The sequence below is a fragment of the Eretmochelys imbricata genome, chromosome 20, assembly GCF_965152235.1.
Source record: "Eretmochelys imbricata isolate rEreImb1 chromosome 20, rEreImb1.hap1, whole genome shotgun sequence".
NCBI lineage: Eukaryota > Metazoa > Chordata > Testudines > Cheloniidae > Eretmochelys > Eretmochelys imbricata.
Window position 1 is genome coordinate 8902740 of NC_135591.1, and position 21261 is coordinate 8924000.

Genomic DNA, 21261 nt, shown 5'->3' on the forward strand with positions numbered 1-21261 from the left:
AAAGTCCTTTTAAATGTTTGTTGTTCAAAGGAATCATTTGTCTCTTGTGTAAATATTTTTGATAATGCTTAGTAGCTGTTTTGTGAAATGAGGTTGATTTATTTTATTTAACTGTGTGTTAAAATAGTTTCATATTTAAATAGTAAATTTTTATACTGCAGCATATTTTATTTGGTGAGTGGTTAAAATGAGTTATGTAAATACATGTGTAAATATTTTTTCATACCAACAGTATGCGTAGCACCGTGATGAGCAGACATGTGCACTGTGCTAAAGAGTTTCTTAATCTAAGTTGTATACACAGTAGAGTTCAGAGATGAACTCTTACGTAAACAAAACAATATCTATAGGTTAAATGTTGAACTTCCAGGCAGAAGGTGAATTTTTGCCTTATTCTTTTAAATGCATTCAAAACTTGATAGAGGGATGGTACTGAAAAACCTGACAGCAGAAGTGTCTCATAAAGAAAGATGAGAACTTGCACCCTCCCACCCCAACCCCCACTTTTCTTTTTTTGCAGCAATTAATTAGGGGTGTGCTTCATATTTATCATTTCAAAACTTCCTTTCTAACCATTTTATTTTGTTTTACCCAGATTTACTCTTTCTCTATATAAATACGGTTGAAGAGAAAAGCTGCAGTTACACTGAAGAAAATGAGGGATTTTGTTCAATCTCACTTTTCACAAGTTATGTTTTATTTGTAAAATCCTTCACCCTTTCTATGAAGGGGATTCAAATGTGAATCACAAAGGTTTTGTTAAGTAAAAAACTTGTTTATCTGATTTTAAAAGTAAAAAATCTATGGCTCTTGAAAATACATATAAACAAAACTGTTCCTCTTAAGAGTCAGAAATCTGAGATTTGGTCATCTTGGTGTCTATGCTAGAGAGAGAGTTCACAAAGGGAAAGAGCATAAGGTTTGTGAGAGAAGAAACTGTCTCTAAAGTTCAGTTTTTTCAGCCTCTTAAGGGTAAGGTGATTGTTTCAAGTGTTGCTAAAATCCTGTCTCATTGGTTATGTCGTCTTTTGGAATCTTACAGGGAAAAAAACTTTGCTGTTAAACATTCAAACAAACAAAGGGGACAGATGTTGAAAAATACTTTCAGGCTTTCACATCAGACTCTTAAAAGCTCTAACTAGTTTACAGTTGCCATATCATTGGTTTAAGTCAGTGCTTCACTTAAAGGTGACTCAGTGCCCTGGTTCACACTAAAGTATAATTGCAAGTTGCTTGGTCAAGTGGTAAATGTAATTGAGGTGGTGTTTGCTTTCTGTAACCAGCTGGTTATGATGTAACCATTGTCTTTAGGAAATGAAGCTTGTACCTTTGCTAAGAAGGAGGGCAGACAGCAGTCACTGCAGTGGTACTGTTAAGAGGGTATTTGCATAATTCCTGTTTTAAACTGTCTGTGCTGAATAAGTGTTAGTACAGGGTATAGCTTGGCACAGAAAATCTCAGCATGCAAAGACCACTTGAGTCTTAAACAAAAAAGAAACAGTTTTAAAACTATTTTTCCCCTGTCCTTATTGTTTCCTTCAGAGGTATTGTGGTTAAAGTCCAGTTTCCAGACAGAATGCAGATCTTAGGGAAATTACTTAAATCATACAGCCTTATACTTCTAATAGCCTAGTTGTTTGTCTCCAGGCAACTAATACGTTCAGCATTCTGAAATTATAAGTAAAGTATCAGAAAGGTAGCTAGACTTGCAGTTAGGTCTGGGATTTGGGCCTTTAACCTTGATGTCATGGTAATGTGGCCCACTACTAGTTATTTGCCTTTGATGTGCAGTCTTTTTGCTCACATATGGCCTACCTGACTTAGCTATTTAAATATGCATTTAATCAGGCAGAATTACCCCCTTAACTGTTCTGAGGCACAAGCCACAGATTGCTTGTAACCTGTAAAAATATGACTGAGCAGAGATGACTGAGCAGTGCATGCTTGACGGACAAATACAGACTTAATATTATAATTGGTAGCATTTATGTGGCTTTTCACCATAAACAAGTTTTTACATTTTTTAAATATAACCTTTTAAAGAATCCTGCTTTATTTTTTACATATTGAATGATAAATGGGTTAGAGAATATTTAAAATGGACCCTTCTGCTGTTAGACTTACTTGTTTCCCCAGCTGCCTTTGCTCTAGTTGGGGATGGTGCTTTGGCATGTCACAGTAACTAAATGTTGGCATTTGGGACTTCTTTGTACCATGAAGAGCTTTTTACATTTACCTTATTTAAAAATTAAATCCCAGCCACTATTTACCTGACTGAGCAGTTAGGATGTGCTCTGAGAATTTAGATAGCATTGTGTGTCTGTCTCTCATTTGCCTTACCTGTAAAAAGATGGTGTTTCTAATTGCAAGCCCTACTGTCTGGGATCTGAGAATCAACTTGGGTTATATCTGGATATAATTCGCCAGCAGTAAAGATTCTGCACCAGTATTTGTTTAACAATTCAGAGGATAATGACTGACGCAGGGTAAAATGCATTTCTCTCTCCCATTGCCCAGATTGGCGCTGCAAGACTAATGTCAATATTAAAATATTATTTTGGCACTAAAGTGGATGCAGTATATCAGGGATCGGCAACCTTTCAGAAGTGATGTGCCGAGTCTTCATTTATTCACTCTAATTTAAGGTTTTGCATGCCAGTAATACATTTTAACGTTTTTAGAAGGTCTCTTTCTATAAGTCTATAATATATAACTAAACTATTGTTGTATGTAAAGTAAATAAGGTTTTAAAAATGTTTAAGAAGCTTCATTTAAAATTAAATTAAAATGCAGAGCCCTCCGGACTGGTGGCCAGGACCCGGGCAGTATGAGTGCCACTGAAAATCGCTCGCGTGCTGCCTTTGGCACGCAAGCCGCAAGTTTCCTACCCCTGCAATATATATTACTGAGAATACAATTTAGTCACAGAAAAGGTCATGGAAGTCATGGATTCTGTGACTTTACCAGGCCTCCTTGACTTCTTCAGCTTCAGCCAGGGCTGTGAACCACTCCTCTGGAGCTGGGGCTATCTCCTCCGCCCCCACCCACTCATGTCTGGAGCCAGGGCTGTGCCCCCCCCACCCCTGTGGCAATGGGGCTTGGACTGTCAGTCCTGCATGGGGCTCCAGCTGGCATACCACCCCCGGCAGCTTCCCTCCCCCCCACCCAGTTGTTTTAAGTAAAAGTCACAGAGACGTCATGGCTCCTGTGAATTTTTGCTTATTGCCCACAACCTGACTGATTTTTACTAAAAATGACCATGACAAAATCTTAACCTTACATATTACACATGGGGAAGAGCCCTGTTGAGTAAGAAGATGCCCTTTTTACATGGTTGCCTTTCCGACCATACTCTAAGCAACCCCGTACAGTAGAGCAGGTAGAGAGCCTGCCAGGGTTTTAAAGAACACAATAAGACTTCAGAGAAGCTAAAATTATTTAACCACAAAAGCAGGATGAATGAATAACCCCCCGCCCCAGACAAATCTTTACAGATAGTCTGTACAAGAAGTAGCATTGGTAAAGGTCTTTTTACATCCTTTCCATGTCAAAGTTGATGCACAGGCAGAAACCAGTCCTTTTTTCTGTCACTTGCTGCTGCTCCCATTAGCTCTGTGGTGTTGAAATGAACTATTCTGCCCTCACTACTAAGGGGGGTTCCTAAGATTTATCTTGGGTGCTTTCATTTCTACTTGGCAGCTTCACATGGGGATATATGTTGGCATCTGCAGTACATGCTTCTTTCTGATTCTGGTGGAAATGGGCTGCTGGTTAGTGATTTGTCAGATCTCTTCATCGGTGATTTTTTCCCAGCCAATTCCCAGAATCTTTCATAGGCACTTATTTTCGAAGGTGTCTGTTCTAACATTTTAGTAACTCTGCAGCTCTTGCAGCCGTGCGTTAGCACCGAGATTACTTTTGAATTGAAAATTCTGTTTGGTTCTGGCGCTGTATATTTTTGATTTCCATAGGTGGTTGAGTTTAGTAAATGCTGTGGATGCGTCTCTGTACATCGGAATGCATCCGATGAAGTGAGCTGTAGCTCATGAAAGCTTATGCTCAAATAAATTTTAGTCTCTAAGGTGCCACATGTCCTCCTTTTCTTTTTTCTCCGTTCTTGATGTCACTTCCTTCTTGAGGTCTCTGTTGACTAACAGCATGCTGCCCAGGTGGATGAACTGTTTTACTTTTTTGATATTTTAGCCTTCTAATGTGATGTTACCGCTGGACATCTGCTTTTCAAGGATGTTTGATTTAGCATAACTAATTTTGAGCCTTGCTTGGCCTGTTATTTTTGCCAAGTTGTCTGTCTTTGTAAGTTTTTATGGGCATCACTCAGTAGTGCAATATCTTCAGCAAAGTCTAGGTCTTCTAGGCATTTTCCATCTACCCATGTTGTTCTGGTGTTTGTGTTGCTAATACACTTCATTATCCAGTCTTTTGCAATGCCAAATATCAGTGGCGATAAAATGCAGCCTTTCAGCACCTGTGTCCACATTGAACCATGTCATCTGGTTGTTCAGATTTAGTATTAGCCATTCTGTAAGGGGATTTTTTCAACATTTCAGTATATCTCTGTACTGGGTTTTGTATTAAGGTCTTGACTCTGCAAGCATAGTTGTAATTTTTCTTTAGGACTTCAATCTACCATATCCTCCAAATCTCAGGTTTACCTGTTGACTTTAATTTTGTTTAAAATAACAGTTAAGGAGTGAACAGAGAGGTAGTGTAGTAAGCTATGAGCTGCCTCAAAGTTTGTTTTTAATCAAGGAAGCTAAAACATTGAATTCTATTCTTTAGAAGTAATTTTGAGGAATTATTTGCGTCCTCTGAACTTTGTCTTCTAATAAGTAAGGAAGCTTCCATCCTGAATTGGACAATCAAACGTTTCTTTTTGCTAATCCATAGAGCTGTTCTGCTGTTTTAGTAGGTTTGATCGTCCTGCAGCTTAGTATTTATTGTGTAGATAGTATAATCAGTTCAGCACTCGTACCTTATTTAGTTACATAAGTAGGCTTTGAAGGATTAGATTTTTATCGGTAAATGTCAGTAAACATCAATTTCACTATCCACACACAAACTGAATATTTCTAGCGATAATAGAAAGTTACAGATAAGCAAAGTAAGAAAAATGCTGCTTGAGAACTTAGTTTAATTTAAGAAGAAAAGGAGTCCTTGTGGCACCTTAGAGACTAACCAATTTATTTGAGCATGAGCTTTCGTGAGCAACAGCTCACTTCATCAGATGCATACCGTGGAAACTGCAGCAGACTTTATATATACACAGAGAATATGAAACAATACCTCCTCCCACCCCACTGTCCTGCTGGTAATAGCTTATCTAAAATGAGCAACAGGTTAGGCCATTTCCAGCACAAATCCAGGTTTTCTCGCCCTCCACCCCCCCCCACAAATTCACAAATTTAAGGATATTTACATATGTGATATTGACAATTTGTATTTTAATGGTAATAAAGCTTTAATTTTTTGAATCTCTACATCTGCTGTCATTAAATAATTGTCTGACTACCCCATGCTTCCCTGCGACTGTGGAAATGTAAATAAGTAGGAGAAGAAAGTTTAAAACTTGTAATTTTTTGCAACTGTGAATAATTAAATGGACAAAAAAATGCTTAAAAATAAACATCGATATCAGAAGTTGAATTCTGCCAAGCCTGTACAGAACCTATATTGAATCCTAGTCTGTCCTCCCTTCGTTCATTCAAGGAGGAAGGCTTGTCTGTCTTTATCAGGTGCTTATGTTGCTTGAATAATAATCATTATTACATGCTGAGCTGCTTGTAAATGTGTATTTGTATTCATGCAAACCCAGCATTATTTTTCAATGTGTGTTTCTCCCCCAGGATGTTTTTGAGATGCGCTTTGCTAAAATGCCAGATGAACCTGAAGAACCCATGATTCCAGCCTCCTCTCCAGTAGTGGTGCCGCCCCCAACCAAGGTGGCCCCCCCTTCATCCAGCGATAGCAGCAGTGATAGCTCCTCCGATAGCGATAGCTCATCAGATGATTCTGAGGAAGAACGAGCTCAGCGACTAGCAGAACTCCAGGAACAGGTAATGTGTTCCGCAGGTCTAGGGGCTAGAGCAGGGGGAACTGGGAGTCGGGCATTCACAACTCTTACTGACTTGGGTGACCTTGGGCAATTTGCTTTAGCTCTTTGCTTTAGTTTATCCATCTGTAAAATGAGCTACCAGCTGTCCAGGGGCTGTGAAGCTCAACTGTAAAATGCTCTGACATTTGTCATTGAAAGGGCTTAATGGGCAAAGTATTAATAAATATCATGGTGTCTTTCAAAACATTTGCGTATGTTCTGTTTAGTTCACACATGATGTTCAAAAAAAATTACAGCACCATTACACTATACCATTGCCTTGAGTTAGGTAGCATCATTTGAATCGATAGAATAGAGTTTTGGGCTGGCTGAACTTAAGACTAAAGTGTGGAACATGGACTTATAAAATGGGGCCTGTAGCCACCACCTCTGATAGGGAGGTGCAGCCCTGAATACAGGCAGTGCTCCATCTAGATTGTTGTAGCCTCACAGGCCCTCCTCGTCCATTAAATCATTCGGTGTCAATACCACTTAGTGTCCGATTGGCGCTGAGGAAGTGGGCAGTCTGTTCTTGGCCAAAAGGTAAGGAGAGTAGTAACTTTATTTATAAAGGCTTCCTACCCCCTGTCAAGCGGGTCAGGGTACTTTAAAGTATAATGAACAAAAAAATCAGTGTACAATAAAAAGCATCTCGAACTGACCCACTTAATATTCAAAGAGATGAAAGCAAGTGAGAGTAGCTAGGCCAGAAAGGAGGAGAAAGGAATGAATATGGGGGAGAAGGTGATGCAGAGCGAAAGTATCTTGATCTTTGTATGTCTGCCTCTTAGCTTAAAGCAGTGCATGAACAGCTCGCTGCCCTGTCCCAGCCACAACAGAACAAACCAAAGAAAAAGGAGAAAGACAAGAAAGAAAAGAAAAAAGAGAAGCACAAAAAAAAGGAAGAAGTAGAGGAGAATAAGAAAAGTAAAACCAAGGAACCACCACTCAAGAAGGCCAAGAAAAATAATAGCAACAGCAGTAACTCAAGGTCAGCTTTGTGTCTGTCTTATCTTGCAGTTTTTGTATTTTACTGCACTGAGGAACAGTAGAGAGTTAGAGACAACCGTCTTGCATTCAGGATTACTTCCAACAGTAACCACTAGTGCCTGTGATGTAGTGATGGCTCAATCTGGGGTTTCTAGCTTCTGTAAGGGCCTTGGCATTGATAGTATCAGTTCCAGCAACACGTGTTGGTGCAGACCCCAATCCATTGTGCCTCAGTGTGACAGTACTTGTTTTCACTCGTGCACCCCTGTGCTTCTGTGCCTGGCTTGTGTGGCTGCCATTAGTATCCAATATGAGACATGATAGAATTAATTTTGTTCCTCTGTATATTGTCACTGTGACATTGAATCCCAGATCCTGGAGGTTTTTTTAGATTTCATCTACCTTCCCCTCCTGGGTGCTGGAGGGATTGGCTTATCAGGGAAAAGGTTATGAGCTAGATATTTACAGTTGGGTAAGTGACAACTCAGAGGAGGTAAAATATCTTCAAGTACTTCACAGGCATAGCCCCCAGCCAGCGGGAGGAACTGTTAGCCCCCAGCCAGCGGGAGGAACTATTTACAGTGCAACAAAGTATCATAACTTCGGGTAGTGGGATGAAATGAAGAAAGGGGAAAATGTAGTTTTCATATAAGTACAAACTGTTTGTTGTGAGCTTGATTAGGCTGCAAAATTGTCAAAGGTAAGAGACATGAGCCCATTTCTCAAACCCTACTCCCACCCCCCATTTAGGGCATTGAGGCTGGACAAAATACTAGACAATGTACTGTACAGCTCAATTGTAAATCCTCCCCAGGGAACTGAACTGACTGTGGCCTAATAGATCTCTTACTTCTTTAATTTCATTGGTAATCCTTTTGCTACATAGGCTGTGCATTCTGTGTTAATGCTGAGGTGCTATGAATCTGGCTGAAGTGTGACCTCTTCAATTGCATACACATCCTTTTTATAACTATAAATCTAGTTTCTCAAAATCATTGACAGTCTAATTTATGTATTCTCAGAACAAAACCACAACCCTAGTATATGAAGTCTAACAGATCGTTACTTATTCTGAGGACAGGTTTGTTTGTTTTTTTCATGCCTGCTGCTTCTTGCTTCCCCTCCTCTCCCACACACAGTACATAGATCAGCAAGTCAAAAATCATATATGGATCCCTCTTATTTAATGCTGAAAATGAACGTCACCAAGGAGCGCCTATCTATCACCTTCTGTTCTCTCTGCCCCTCTTACCCACCCATTCCAGTTGTACTCTTAATAGCCTACTGAAATTAAACAACTTTGATCATTTTTAATTAGAGTGTAATGTAATCAGTGTTACATTTAAGACATTAATATCAAGCTGCTGCTTTTTAAATGCCTCACCATTTTGGTGTTTCTATAATAATGTTTTATAATTATTCCTAAGTAGTAAGAAGGAGCCTGTGACGGTGAAGAACAGCAAACCCCCTCCTGTCTACGAGTCTGAGGAGGAGGACAAGTGTAAGCCAATGTCCTATGAGGAGAAGAGGCAGCTGAGCCTGGACATTAATAAACTCCCTGGTGAGAAACTGGGCCGAGTTGTCCATATCATCCAGTCAAGAGAACCCTCGCTTAAAAACTCCAATCCTGATGAGATTGAAATTGACTTTGAGACATTAAAGCCATCCACGTTGCGGGAGTTGGAGAGATATGTAACATCATGTTTACGGAAGAAGAGGAAACCTCAAGGTACCTTTCATCCTCAAAGCAGTTTACTTCACATTCCAGCGATGTAGTGCAAATCTTATGAGAGAGAGAGAGAGACACACACACACACGTAGAGAGAGATGGTGCACAAACTGTGCGTATAGGTATTTATATCCTCATTCCAGGGGAGAGAAGAACTCATTTCAAAGCTACTACTTTTCTATCAAAAGGTAGATTTGATTAATGGCACAACAGCATGTGTGTTAAATCTTACCACTGGACTTCAACTCAATGGCTTGTGATTTAGGGCTAATTTTATCTTAATATCCCTGTACTTTGAGCTCTAATGTAAATATTTTCTTCACTCCAAACACTTGATACAAGGGACAGATCATACTGCCAGCTAACTGGAATATTACATGCTGTTTCAATCTCATGCAAACTTTTCTTGTAAAACCTTTTAGTTTTCTTTTTATTGTACAACAGTATTTGTTCTGGGCTGCAAACTCACCTTCAGTGTGCCAAAAAAAAACCCAAAACACCTCCTCTCAGTGAAAGAATGTTCTCATGTCAAACTGGGGCGCCATCATGTGAAACAGTTGGCACATGTATAGGCCTGGATTTTGGATTGTGCCAGGCATGAGACTCACTACACTGGGGCTGCCATCCTGGATTCTTTCCACCAGTTTTTGGAGCTGTTTTTGGACTTTGTTTCAGTTTTTAATATATGGTTAATGCGCAGAAAAGCATTTTAAAATTGAAGTAAAGCCTCTTACAAAATCAAAAATGGCTGCACATGTAGAGGGGAGTTTGGAGGACTCTCCAATCACCCATTCCCATGCTTTTCTTTGTACTAATATATCTGAATAAAACCTTTACGTTTGGAATTCAGCAAGCCATAAGAAGATGTGAAATTGCCCTATGTGCTGCTGGCCTAAGCATCACTTGTAAGCTTATTTGGTGTTTTGGAAAGACAAATAGCCTAGAGCCTGAAGTGTAAATGTCAAACGCTGCATATGCATGATAAGCCTTCTCTAACACAGATTGCAGAAGGATTGGGTGACGTGCAGGATTGAGTATATGCAGTTTTGGACCTATTATAATTCATTGGGTCAATAGCATTCTTAAAAAAAAATACTATGCATTAATTATGGGCCAATATTGTCTAGTCAGTAAATAATGTGTGTTAACATTTCTAGCACACTTTCCTTCTGCAAGAATCTGATACATGCATGTTTATGGGTTATTTAGGCAAAAGTTGTATTTGTTACATTGGAATTGGGAGCAGCAGGGCAAACTCTTCGTTTCTGCCTTAGTTTGTAAAGCTCAAGACTAGGAAGGAACATGGGAACAGGGCGGTGAGTTTGCTTTGCCCAATTACAATAGTACTTTACTTAGTTAAACTACTTATGACTCCAACTATAGAGCATCAGCATACAAGCAGTCCTCCATGCAATAGAATTCCTATTACGGGCGTTGCTGATTACAGGAGGACCACACAGCACAAGACTGGATTCTGGGTTATTTTTGTCATCCTTTGACAATATTGTACTGTTATCTTGTTGCAGCAGAGAAAGTGGATGTAATTGCTGGTTCCTCTAAAATGAAGGGGTTCTCCTCCTCAGAGTCTGAGAGCACCAGTGAATCCAGCTCCTCCGACAGTGAAGATTCAGAAACAGGTTAGATGCAGCTTATTTAAAGACTCAGTCCTATACCTGTCTTCTGTATAAATAAATATGTTTTCAGTACTGGCTTGGTCTTTAATTTTTTTGTCTTGTAATTAAAAACAGTACACACAGTGTAGATCCTGCATGTTGCAGTTGCCTATAGTGGACCCGACATATGAAACTTGGAGGTGGGGGATATGGCATCTTGCACTTCCCAAGATTACAAGATTTTCTTGCTTTTCTTCCTTGCGATGGGAGAGCCAACCTGCAACGTATGCCCAGATACTTTCTATCTGGCCAGTGATTTAATTACATATTTTTTAAAAGTCCCCTTCTCTTTTCAGTTTGCTCTTGGGGAGTGTAAGTGTTCTCACCAGGAACACTTCTGCACCAGAGCATTTTGCTGGACAACAGCTGAGGAAATGTGGGTTTATGTATAAAAAATAAAAACAATGGCATGAAACAATTCTCTTCAGGAAAGTAGGGTGAATTTAGTGAGCAGTAATGACTCTGTATAGCTTTTCTAGTCTCAGCTGATACTCCCTCAGAATTTGTGATTTAGGCATGTTAAGTTGATTTTGCACTTCTGAAATAGCTTCTTAAAGTATGGTTCTTCCTCTAAAGTGGCATTGTGGCATTCTTTTGGGTCGAAGTGAGCAAAGCTGCATAGCTAAAAATTTGAGTTATTCTTTCTCGAACTGCCAGCTTTGTGTGGGTTCTGAAAGTTAAGTTGGGTTCTTTCTGACACATAAATCACCAGTAATAAAGTTTCTGCAACTTTAACTTAGTTAACTATGTCTGATGAAGATGTAAGAGGTAGAAAACAGTCCTGCTTCCACTTCTATAGCTGTATTGACTCTGAAGTGCAAACAGGAGTAAAAATAAATAAAAACGCACTTGTAAGAAATTCTGTGACTGAAGTAATACATTTTCAGGCCTGCCATTGGGTTGGGAGGGGCCTAAGAGCACAGGTGCTGAATGCATACTGCTCTAAGCCCGACATGTATGCTAAATACTCACCTCTTCTTTTCCTGTCCCCTCCAGTCAGCAGAGGTTAGTATTTATAGGAGTTGTTTTGGGTGCTTACTAATGACGCTTCCTACAAACACTCCAATTTTAAGGCTGTATTTTTTGGGGTTGGGGAATCTGCACTAAACTGTAGTTAAACATAACACATTTAAGTTGCATTATATTGTCAAGCATATTTTTAAGTAAAGTTAGTTTTTTGAAAGGAACTCCTGACCTTTGATGATAGTTCTTTAGAGGGAATTATATTTAATACTGGTCAAAATATAACTTTCAGTGGTAGTGAGTGCTGTCCTCATAGTGTGTGTTAGTGGAGGAGAAAAATGGTCTCCTGCTACTTGATAAGTCTTAAGGCAGAGCTGCCACATTTACACTCAAACCATAGACTGTTATTGTACACTTGTTTTTCGGTGGCTTTATTTGACTAATGCAGACTCAGTCCTGCCAAAGCTTCTGTGAAAAACTTGTTTAGAAATCAATTTCTCTGTTCTTTCTTGCATGACTTTTTGCTCATTCAGGTCTGAGACATAGGAATTAAAAAAGTGTTGTTCCTCTCTGCCCCAGAGATTTATTCCCAGTGTGATGCTGTTGTCTGCAAAAGCACAGTTGTGGATATCTTGGCCTGGTCTACGAAGTTTTTGTACTAGTATTTGGCTATACTACTATAGTTAAATCGGTGCAAAACCTGTGTGTAGACAAACCCTAAAATGCCACAATATGGCAAAAACAGAACTTTTCTTCTTGTTTGTCTTTTTCCATGGAAAATATGCGTGATCCAGACAAAACCATTTCTATGTCAAATGTTTCTCATAATCTTCCTGAGAATGAGGCAGTGGAACCTAATTCATTTGATTGGGTGGATATGAGTGAAATTGGGCATCACTTGCTCATTGTCCTGTAATTGACCTCTTGGGTTGTATTGGCTTAGAGAGCCTTCTTCTGCTGTAGAGCACTTTATCCTTAAGAACATATTATAGTTTATTTTTGTATTTTGAGTAAGCTGTCACTAGGCAGAGCTAATTAAAACCTTAGCTCTCTATAAATTTTATGTGGTGTATGGTATGGAAATCTGTAAGATGACAGTTTGCTCAACTTTGCAACATGACCGTCACATTAGTACCTCCAGTGTTCTCCACTGTGTGCCATAACTGCACTTCCTAGGTGGAATTCTAAATGTGACTGAGCTTTTTTCTCTAGTGTTCTCTGTTCCATAAAACTATAAGAACTGACTGTAAAACTGCTCTTCCCATAAACGTATCCATATCTACCTAGTCTGATTCCATCTTGACATTCTTGGGATGACAGGGCCAGTGTTTTCAAAACTGGCCTCTTAATTTTGGTTGCCTCTGTTTTTGGGTGTCCATTTTGAACTTGATTATCACAGGTGCTGAGCCTCCCACAGCTCTTTAACTTGAATTGGTGCCCCCAGTCAATAGGTGCTCAGCATCTCTGAAAATCATGGCCAGGGTGTCCCATGTTCGTTACTGGAAATCGGATGTTTTTGAAAATGTTGGCATTAAGTGATTTAGTGCTATCATTAGAGCCATTGGACAGCACTCTGTCTCTAGGTATAGTGCAATGTGTGTGATGATTGAGCCTTCTTTCCCATCACATTTGTTTTGAAATTGCAACTGTTCCTTGGGATGCAACTTTTGATTTTGTTTTAGCTTGTTGGCTGTCTTTCACTTTCTGTTACAAAATGAATCATATCATATATTTATAATTCTCTCAGTTTAAACACTGTTTTTAAAAGCCAGCAACCCTGCATGCAGTTTGTAATCTTTATCAAGCTTTCTGCCACGTCATAAAGCTACAGTCACCAGATTTTTTTTTAAATAGCCTTTGAATATGTACAAATGAATATACTTGTTTTGATAATACTTTGTTACCAACAAAAGAAAAACTAAATTTTTCTGGTCTAGAATATTTACAGTGATGTTTGTTTTGCTAAATCTTTCTCCTGCTTTTCTGATTAAATATAGGGGCCCTTGTTGACCCTGTACTGCAGGATAGTAACTTAATTATTAACATATAGAATACCGTTTCCCATTAATTGAAATGTAAATGTTTAAACTTTTGAGAATTGTATATTTGATACCTTATGTAACTAATGTATTGTTAGTTCATGATACCTTTTATTGTAACAGCCCTGTTGCTGGCCATCTGAGCTTCTCTCTCTGTAATGTTTAAATGAGCAATATGATTCTGGAGAAGTTGTAAAATATATATCCTGATAGGAGAATCTTGGAAACACCTGCACTGGCGAAGTGGAAAATTAGATTTAAAATCTTACTGATAATCTTTGCACTTCAATTTGTAATAAGATCTGGCTTCTTATGATCTTCTTTTATAATAACTTGGTTTCTGTTTTTCCTTTTTTTACCCACTGAGCTGCTGTTTGGTGGGTGTACTTGGTGTTTTGTGCAATAGATGTATGTAGTTTTAAATCTAAAAATATTAATATTCTAAATTATTTTATCTTGGTTTGGTTTATCATAAAGCACTTTGATACATGTAAAAATACACACCAGTTAATTCTATAATATATAAGGAAAAATAGGTACATATTATATAAGTAGTTATACTGAAATTACACTTCTGCTCCGATCTCCTACAGTTCACTCTCTGTAGTCACTAAAGACAAGTTTTAATGTACTAGTACAGTGCTCTCCTACAGCTGCCTGACTCATCTTTGTAGTCCAGATTTCTGAAAAGCTACTTACGTTCTGGGTTGATTTTGCTCCACTCACTTTAATTCACCTGTTGTTGCTAATCCTTAATCAGAATTTAAAACAGAATGTTTAAAGCATTCTTGTTAATAATCATGAGTTCTATACTTACACTGAAAATCAGCCCTTGAAGATTTAATACCTTGAAGATAGATGATATTAGTAGAGAAAACAAATTACTGGGGGATGTTCTGCAGGAGATTGGACCAGGTGAACATAATGATCCCTTAGTTTTATAATCTATGAAAACAGAGGTACAGGATTAAAGGATTAGTGCAGTTTAATTTTAGTTGTGTTTTGACAGTATCTTTATGAATTGTAATGAGATTGAAATTCATCCTGGAAACATCTACTTGTGATATAGACTAAACATGACCATCGTGTTGGTTGTTAACTTTCTTACCTCCTGACTTTCTGTGCTAGTACTGTGAAATTTCTAGTAGATTCCATTGCCTCTTTCAATTATGGTTTTGGTATCTTCAGCCTTAGGTGAGTTGCATGTAAGCAACATCTTTTTCTACAGAATACAAATACATTTTTGTAAGCATATCTGTTCTTTTGATCTGAATCATTCAGTCATGAATGATCAGACTGTAGTACACAGTGGTGCATCTTTATGGCAGAGAGTGTCTAGTGCTCACAGAACACACAAATATATGTTAACAAAAGTCAGAAATTGCCTTTGGAGGTGCAATGCTGGGTCTTTCTGGCTTGAGTATCCTCTTACCACTTTAGGGCAGCAAAAGAGCTCAGTTTTTTTCATACCCTGGGGAGCAGGAATGTGGGAAGTAATACTTCTGGCTAACTTGGTTTCCATGTTTCATAGCTATTGTTTCATATTTCGAAGCTTTAATGCTGAATGAAGTAATATTGCGATGTTATACCTCACCTAGAGGTCTTAAGTATTATTTTGTGTTCATGTCTTAGCTAGCAAGCCTGAGATGTCTCCTGAAAAGCTTCAAAGACCACAGATATGTAGAAACCATTCTACTAAAATTATTTCCATCATAACAAACGCTAAAGTTAAGGTTTCAACTTGATTTGTCAGCTGAAACTTCCTTTGCTCAGCTCAGAGGTAAACTTTTGGGGTGAACATTTTGAGTTAACACCAATTCAGCTGTGAGTTGTGCAAAAGAAAGATACTTTTCCTGTGTTCATAATGTATTTTTATGTATGGATTAAATGGCTGACCTTTCAGACTTCAGACCCTGCTAAATTGTAATCTGTTCCTTAATAGAGTTTCCTTATGAATCTGAGGGGGGAAAATTCTTCCCTCCTCAACAGTACTGCACTCATTTGAATTTAATTGGCATCTGTTTTGTCTTTATCAGGCATCAGGTAGCTTTTTAGTCATGTTTGACAGCCCTGCCCTTCTCAACAATCAAACTGCTTAACAACTTCAATATACTGTGGTGATTGAGGAACTTCAGAGAATTGGGGGCATCTAGATTGGGGAACTCTGTGCAGAAACTTCCTCTCATCCTCTTTTTCTCATGTGGGTGGGGAGTCTCTAACAATTTGGATTTAGTGGACTTAATGCCTAGTAGTATCAAAGTTCCTGATCATCTGGCACGTAGGAAATTTAGAAGAATTAGGATATTCTACCCTAGTGTCCTGCATTTAGGATGTAGTTTGAATTGTGCATCTGAGGCGGCATTCATATCCACACACAGTGATTTGTGAACAGAATGCCACCATTCCCCTTGGACAGTTGTACCTTCAATACCTTATATGGCTCTATATAAATAAACTTACTTAGCTAAACTCCTAGAGGTGTTTTGGTCCTTGGGTGTCTGAAATAGGAAACTTGATTCCCTGTAGTCTTAACTTACCGTACAGATAATGTTTCGAAGTGCCTACTACCTCCTATCTATTGTAGCTCCTCCCTGAGAAACACCAAATGGGAGAAGAAAAAATAAGATGAATTTTCTCTCAGTAGAATCTAGAATTAACTTTGTATTAATCACCAAGGACACTCCTAATAGCATCAGTAGGACCCAACCAAATTCACAGTCCATTTTGGTCAATTTCACGATCACAGGATTTTAAAAATCATAAATTTCATTATTTCAGCTATTTAAATCTGAAATTTCATCATGATGTAATTGTAGGACCTGACCCAAAAAGGGATGAGGGGGTTGCAAGGTTATTGTAGGGGGGGTTGTGGTACTGATGCCCTTACTTCTGTGCCGCTCTGGCGGTGGCGCTGCTTTCAGAGATGGGTAGCTGGAGAACAGCGGCTGCTGGCCAGGAGCCCAGTTCTGATGGCAAAGTCACCACCAGGATCAGCACAGAAGTGACGATGGCATGGTATGGTATTGCCACCCTTCTGCGCTGCTGCCTGCAGAGCTGGGCCCTCAGTCAGCAGCTGCTGCTCTCTGGCTGCGCTGCTGCTGGCAGGGCACTGTCTTCAGAGCTGGACGTGCAGCCAATAGCCACTGCTCTCCAGCCGCCCAGCTCTGAAGGCAGTGCAGAAGTAAGGGTAGCAGTACTATGACTCCCCTAAAATAACCTTGTGACTCCCCTGCAACTCTGTTTTGGGTCAGGACTCCCCAGTTTGAGAAAAGCTGAAATCTGTGTACTATAGGGTAAAAGCACACAAAAGATCATATTTCATGGGGGGAGACCAAATTTCACGGTCCGTGACGCTTTTTTCGTAGCCATAAATTTGGTAGGGCCCTAAGCATCAGTAATGGGGCTTTGCAGAAGAGCACTGCTATATCTATGGTCCTGCAAACCTCTTGAGTAATTAGTTGGAGAACTATGCAGTTGGGAAGTTCACTATTGAAATTCAACAGTTAAGGCTCCCTGACTGATCAAATTTGCACCCTTACTGTTCTGATAACTGTATCAAATTTGTCTTAATATTCTATTTTAATGTGGTGAGTTTTAATAGAAACTCTTTTGTTGGGAGTTTGGGTGTGGGATGTTCTTCTCTTTATTCTTTTTTAGCTGGGGATGTTCATTTTCAAAAACATACTTTCTAATGAGGCGTCAGGAAAAGTGCTTTACTTTGGTTTTGAGCCCATTGAAGAATGACCATCTTGATACACCACTCCTTGTTAGTTTACAACATGCTGATTCTTGTTGCATCTGAACTGAGGAAAGAGAACTAAATTAATATTTGTAAAGCACCATACAGAGCTTCAGTCCACTAGGCACTTGCACTCTAATCCTATTTTAAGAAACTATTCACTTGCATACATGGCTGCAGGATCTGGGCCTTAGTGTGTTTTACGTACTGTGATACATAGAAAAACTAAGTACTGTTTTTAATCAGTGTTCTTTTGCCCTGTTAAGATTAGGGTTGTTGGGTTTTTTTTCTTCAAAACCCTGGTGTTTTTTAATGTAATAATTTGACAAATATCACACCAGCATTTTTCCACTAAGGTGATAGTTCCATTAGAAATTCAATAAACTGATATGCCAGCAAATTAGAACTTAGGCACCCCTTTTTCTGTAAAGGTAGATATACATCTTGTCCAAGACCAATTTGAACCTTGGGTTTTAGTGCTCTTGCTACTGCTAACAACTTTCTTTAGCCACATTTTTAGGGAACTCTTCTGCCTTACATGACTGTGTGTCAGTGGCATAGAAGCCACGAGTTGATCTGCTCTTCCTGCACAACAGGGGAAGGGAAGCAGTTAGATTGAATTGTCTTCCAGCATAATGCCAAGAAAGCACCACATCACAGTCTGGAGACCGAGAGTCACTTATACACAGTATTCACATTTTGAGCTCATCTCTAATACCAGGGTAGTATGGAGGTTCTCTGTGCTATCTATCAAGGGAAATTTAATTTATAACCGAAACTATTTTGTAAAGTTTTTTTTTTACTTGCAGTCTCTTAGCATTGTTAAAATGTTTTCTCCAAATCACATGATTGTTCATGTTGTGTTTTATTTTTCTATAAACTGCTGGGGACTGGGATTGATTTTTACTGGAATGTATAACTGCATGTTTCTAGCAAAGCTGTAATCCTAGTTTCTCTGATGCACAAGTGTGAACTGTTTGAAAGTAAGAATGCATTTGCAATGAATGGACTGTCATTGCCATTTTGATTCAGATTCCTTTAAGGCACTTCAATTAGCATTTATCATCTACAAAGAATTACTTTATACAAATCTGTTTATTTTTATATTTTTATCTGCATGCTTTTTGATTTAACAGTAATGTAACCACAATCTTTTTAAAAACAAGTTGTATAGTTTTTTTATATTTTTGTTTTTAAATAAAAATAAATAAAGTGTTTGGTTTGTTACAGAAAATGTACCTTTTTGTATAATGGAATTAGTTTTAAGAAGTCATTTCAAAATTGAAAGAATATTTTTACCAAGTATATAATTGTATACTATTATATTGAGTATTTCACCTTCCTCAGTGAACATGTGGGGAAGTAACTAATAATTGGAAAAACTTGTGTGGGTGGGGAAGATACCCTAGAACCTTCCAGAGAGGGAAGCTATTTGACAGAATAAGTTCATTGTAAGCAGAGGCTTCTCTTATGGAAACTGGGCTCTGATCTTAGTGTTTCTACTCTGAAAAGTGACTTTGTGAGAATGGCATTGTGGAATCCCATATTTATTGTGTCTTGAGGATTTCTGTGTCAGATGTGCTGTGTGCACAAGTAGAAATTTTTTCTAATTACCAGCCTTGAAATCTCAACCTGGGCTCTACGAGCCAAAGCTTAGTTGAAATGTGGTACGAAGAGAACCATCATAATGGTTCTGTGAACCAGATTTAGTTCATGCGGTGCCCTTGGTGCCCTTCATGGGCTTCCATAGGTATAACACTGATTTGGAACTTAAGCAATTTTGTAGATACACAAGATGGAATAGAATCAGCAGCTCACTCAGTCTTGGCTCTGCAGGGCTAATACGAATAAAAAGCAGCAAAATTTTATCTCTAAAATAGCTGACGTGACTATTCAGAGTAAAACTGCACTTTAAGCTTAGAAAAGTGATTTTTTCTGGGCCATGTTTTATAACTTTGTCTTTTGTTTGGCTGTTCTTACATTTCTGAAAACCTCATGGTTAGTTAAATGGCCAGAAGGTTAGTGTACTGTGGCTGGCTGGAGTGGAGCAGAGTGGAACTGTGTCCATAGCTTCTTCAGTCCCACAGACTCACGGATGTGATTCCAATATTAAACAGAACAGCTGATCCACACAAACCAGGAGATGCACAACCTTTTGCTCAGAGCTGTATAGAGTGAATGGAGCTTCTTGTCAATCCAGACCAAACCATTTTCTCTTACCTGTGTGCAGAGAATGGTCCAGTATCTTGGCTAAACATGTGATAGTTTGTCAATAATTCAGTTTAAACTAAAGACAGTATCAGTACAAGAAGTATGCACACCAGAAAGCAAACGTGACGCTTCTGAGGAGCTTGGTTAGAAGCTAGCCATCATACCTCTGAGGAATATAGGAGTGAGAGCAAACACCTGTACAGAGAAGCAACTATGGCAGAGTGACACCAGGAGTAATCATGTCAGTTTTACAGGGCTTGGTACCTTTTTAACTGCTTTTCAGGGTTGACACTTGCACACAGCCTTATATGTCTGATATTCCCTCTTTTTCACACCTTTACTATTGCGAAACATATACATGTTGATCAGCTGCATGGAAACCATGGAGCTAGGGGTCTCTGACATAAAGTACAAATGAGAAATGTTATATATTAAACATGGCATTTTTGGCTGACTCCTGAAGCTGGGGACTGTCTATGTATAATCTCGCATTTCCAGTCCTGCTCACATAGGAGTGACATTGGCTTAATTGCCTTTTCGCTGATAATGTTTACTCATGCAACTTCCTTGTGTACTTATGCAGCGAATCTGCAACTTGTCGAGAGGAATTCCCTCAAATCCCATTGATTTCCAGAGATCAAATATTTCATAGTTTTCCTTGTCTCTTCCCCTCAAGTTGTGGTGTCCTTTTACAAAACTCCTCCTTTCCTGGAATCCCCCACGTTTGTTTGTATCCCATCCTTTGGTTTCTTCCCATTGGTATTTTTCCTTCTGATTAAATGGAACATGACAGAAATATTGGTTCCTTCAGTAACTTCCATTTTCAAGCCACACAGCTTATTCAGTTTCCTTCTAGTTTGGTGTGCATGGTAGGAAGTTTCTTGCTATGCGGACATGATAAAAGTGGATCAGCAAGTAGAATGTTTATAGCAAAGTGAATCAGGTTCTGTTTGCTATATATATTACACTTGCATCAGATAAGAATGTGGCAGTTACAGGCTCCATGCTCAAATAAATTGGTTAGTCTCTAAGGTGCCACAAGTACTCCTTTTCTTTTTCCCTCACATAGTGTATGGCTCACAGTAAAGCAGACCAGTCTCTTAGATACTTAACTGTTACAGAGACTGACATCTGTCACTTTGACAACTTTTCTGTAAATTTGATTTTAGTTTACTGATTAGTATGGGGCTTCTATTTTCTGCCCTCAGTCATAGAGTAGGAACTCAGAAAAGACCTCAGTGAATAGTTGTAAAACATGATTTTCCTGAAGACCTACATGTTGCTGCGTTTCCTTCTTGCCTTTCAGTGCCTCTTCAGTTGATTGGCATGGTGTTCCTGTGATTAATTCTCTCTCAGCCTCTCTCTCTGTTACCTGGGTTTTTGACTCAGATAGGGAAAGTCTATGTGGGGCAAGTCACTTAATAGCAGAAAACATCAATCACTCTTTCTTTTTCTCCTTTGTGCAAAGTAATGTCAAAATGGCTGGTTAAGATAGCTTTGTACATCTAAGTCAAAATCTACTCTTAAACAAGTTTGCAAGCAGATTAACCATAATCCTTTTTTTGCATTTTAGTCCAGTGAACAGTGCACTGGACTGGGATCCAATTTCCAGCTCTACCATGTACAGTTTCAAGAGAGACATTAAATCTCCATGTTTTAGCTTCCCCATCTGTAAAATGGGAATGATGATACTCTACCTCCTTTGTAAAACGCTTGGAGATCCTCAGAGGAAAAGTGCAAATAATTGTTTATTTTTTGTTCCATCCACTTCTGTATGGATGTGTAGAACATGAGCCTTAATGCAT

At 38.8% G+C, this 21261-nt stretch overlaps 1 protein-coding gene across 9 annotated transcripts in view; it reads left to right on the forward strand.

Moving 5' to 3' along the window:
* Positions 1 to 21261, forward strand: part of BRD4 (bromodomain containing 4) — a 225180-nt gene that overhangs the window by 173116 nt on the left and 30803 nt on the right. For 7 of the 9 annotated variants that reach the window (XM_077838392.1, XM_077838391.1, XM_077838398.1 and 4 more), the window contains 4 exons: positions 5865 to 6074; positions 6904 to 7103; positions 8530 to 8831; positions 10358 to 10468. In XM_077838392.1, the coding sequence (XP_077694518.1) occupies positions 5865 to 6074; positions 6904 to 7103; positions 8530 to 8831; positions 10358 to 10468 (823 nt within the window). The remainder of the gene's footprint in view (positions 1 to 5864; positions 6075 to 6903; positions 7104 to 8529; positions 8832 to 10357; positions 10469 to 21261) is intronic. The other 2 variants (XM_077838395.1, XM_077838397.1) reach the window with 1 other exon arrangement.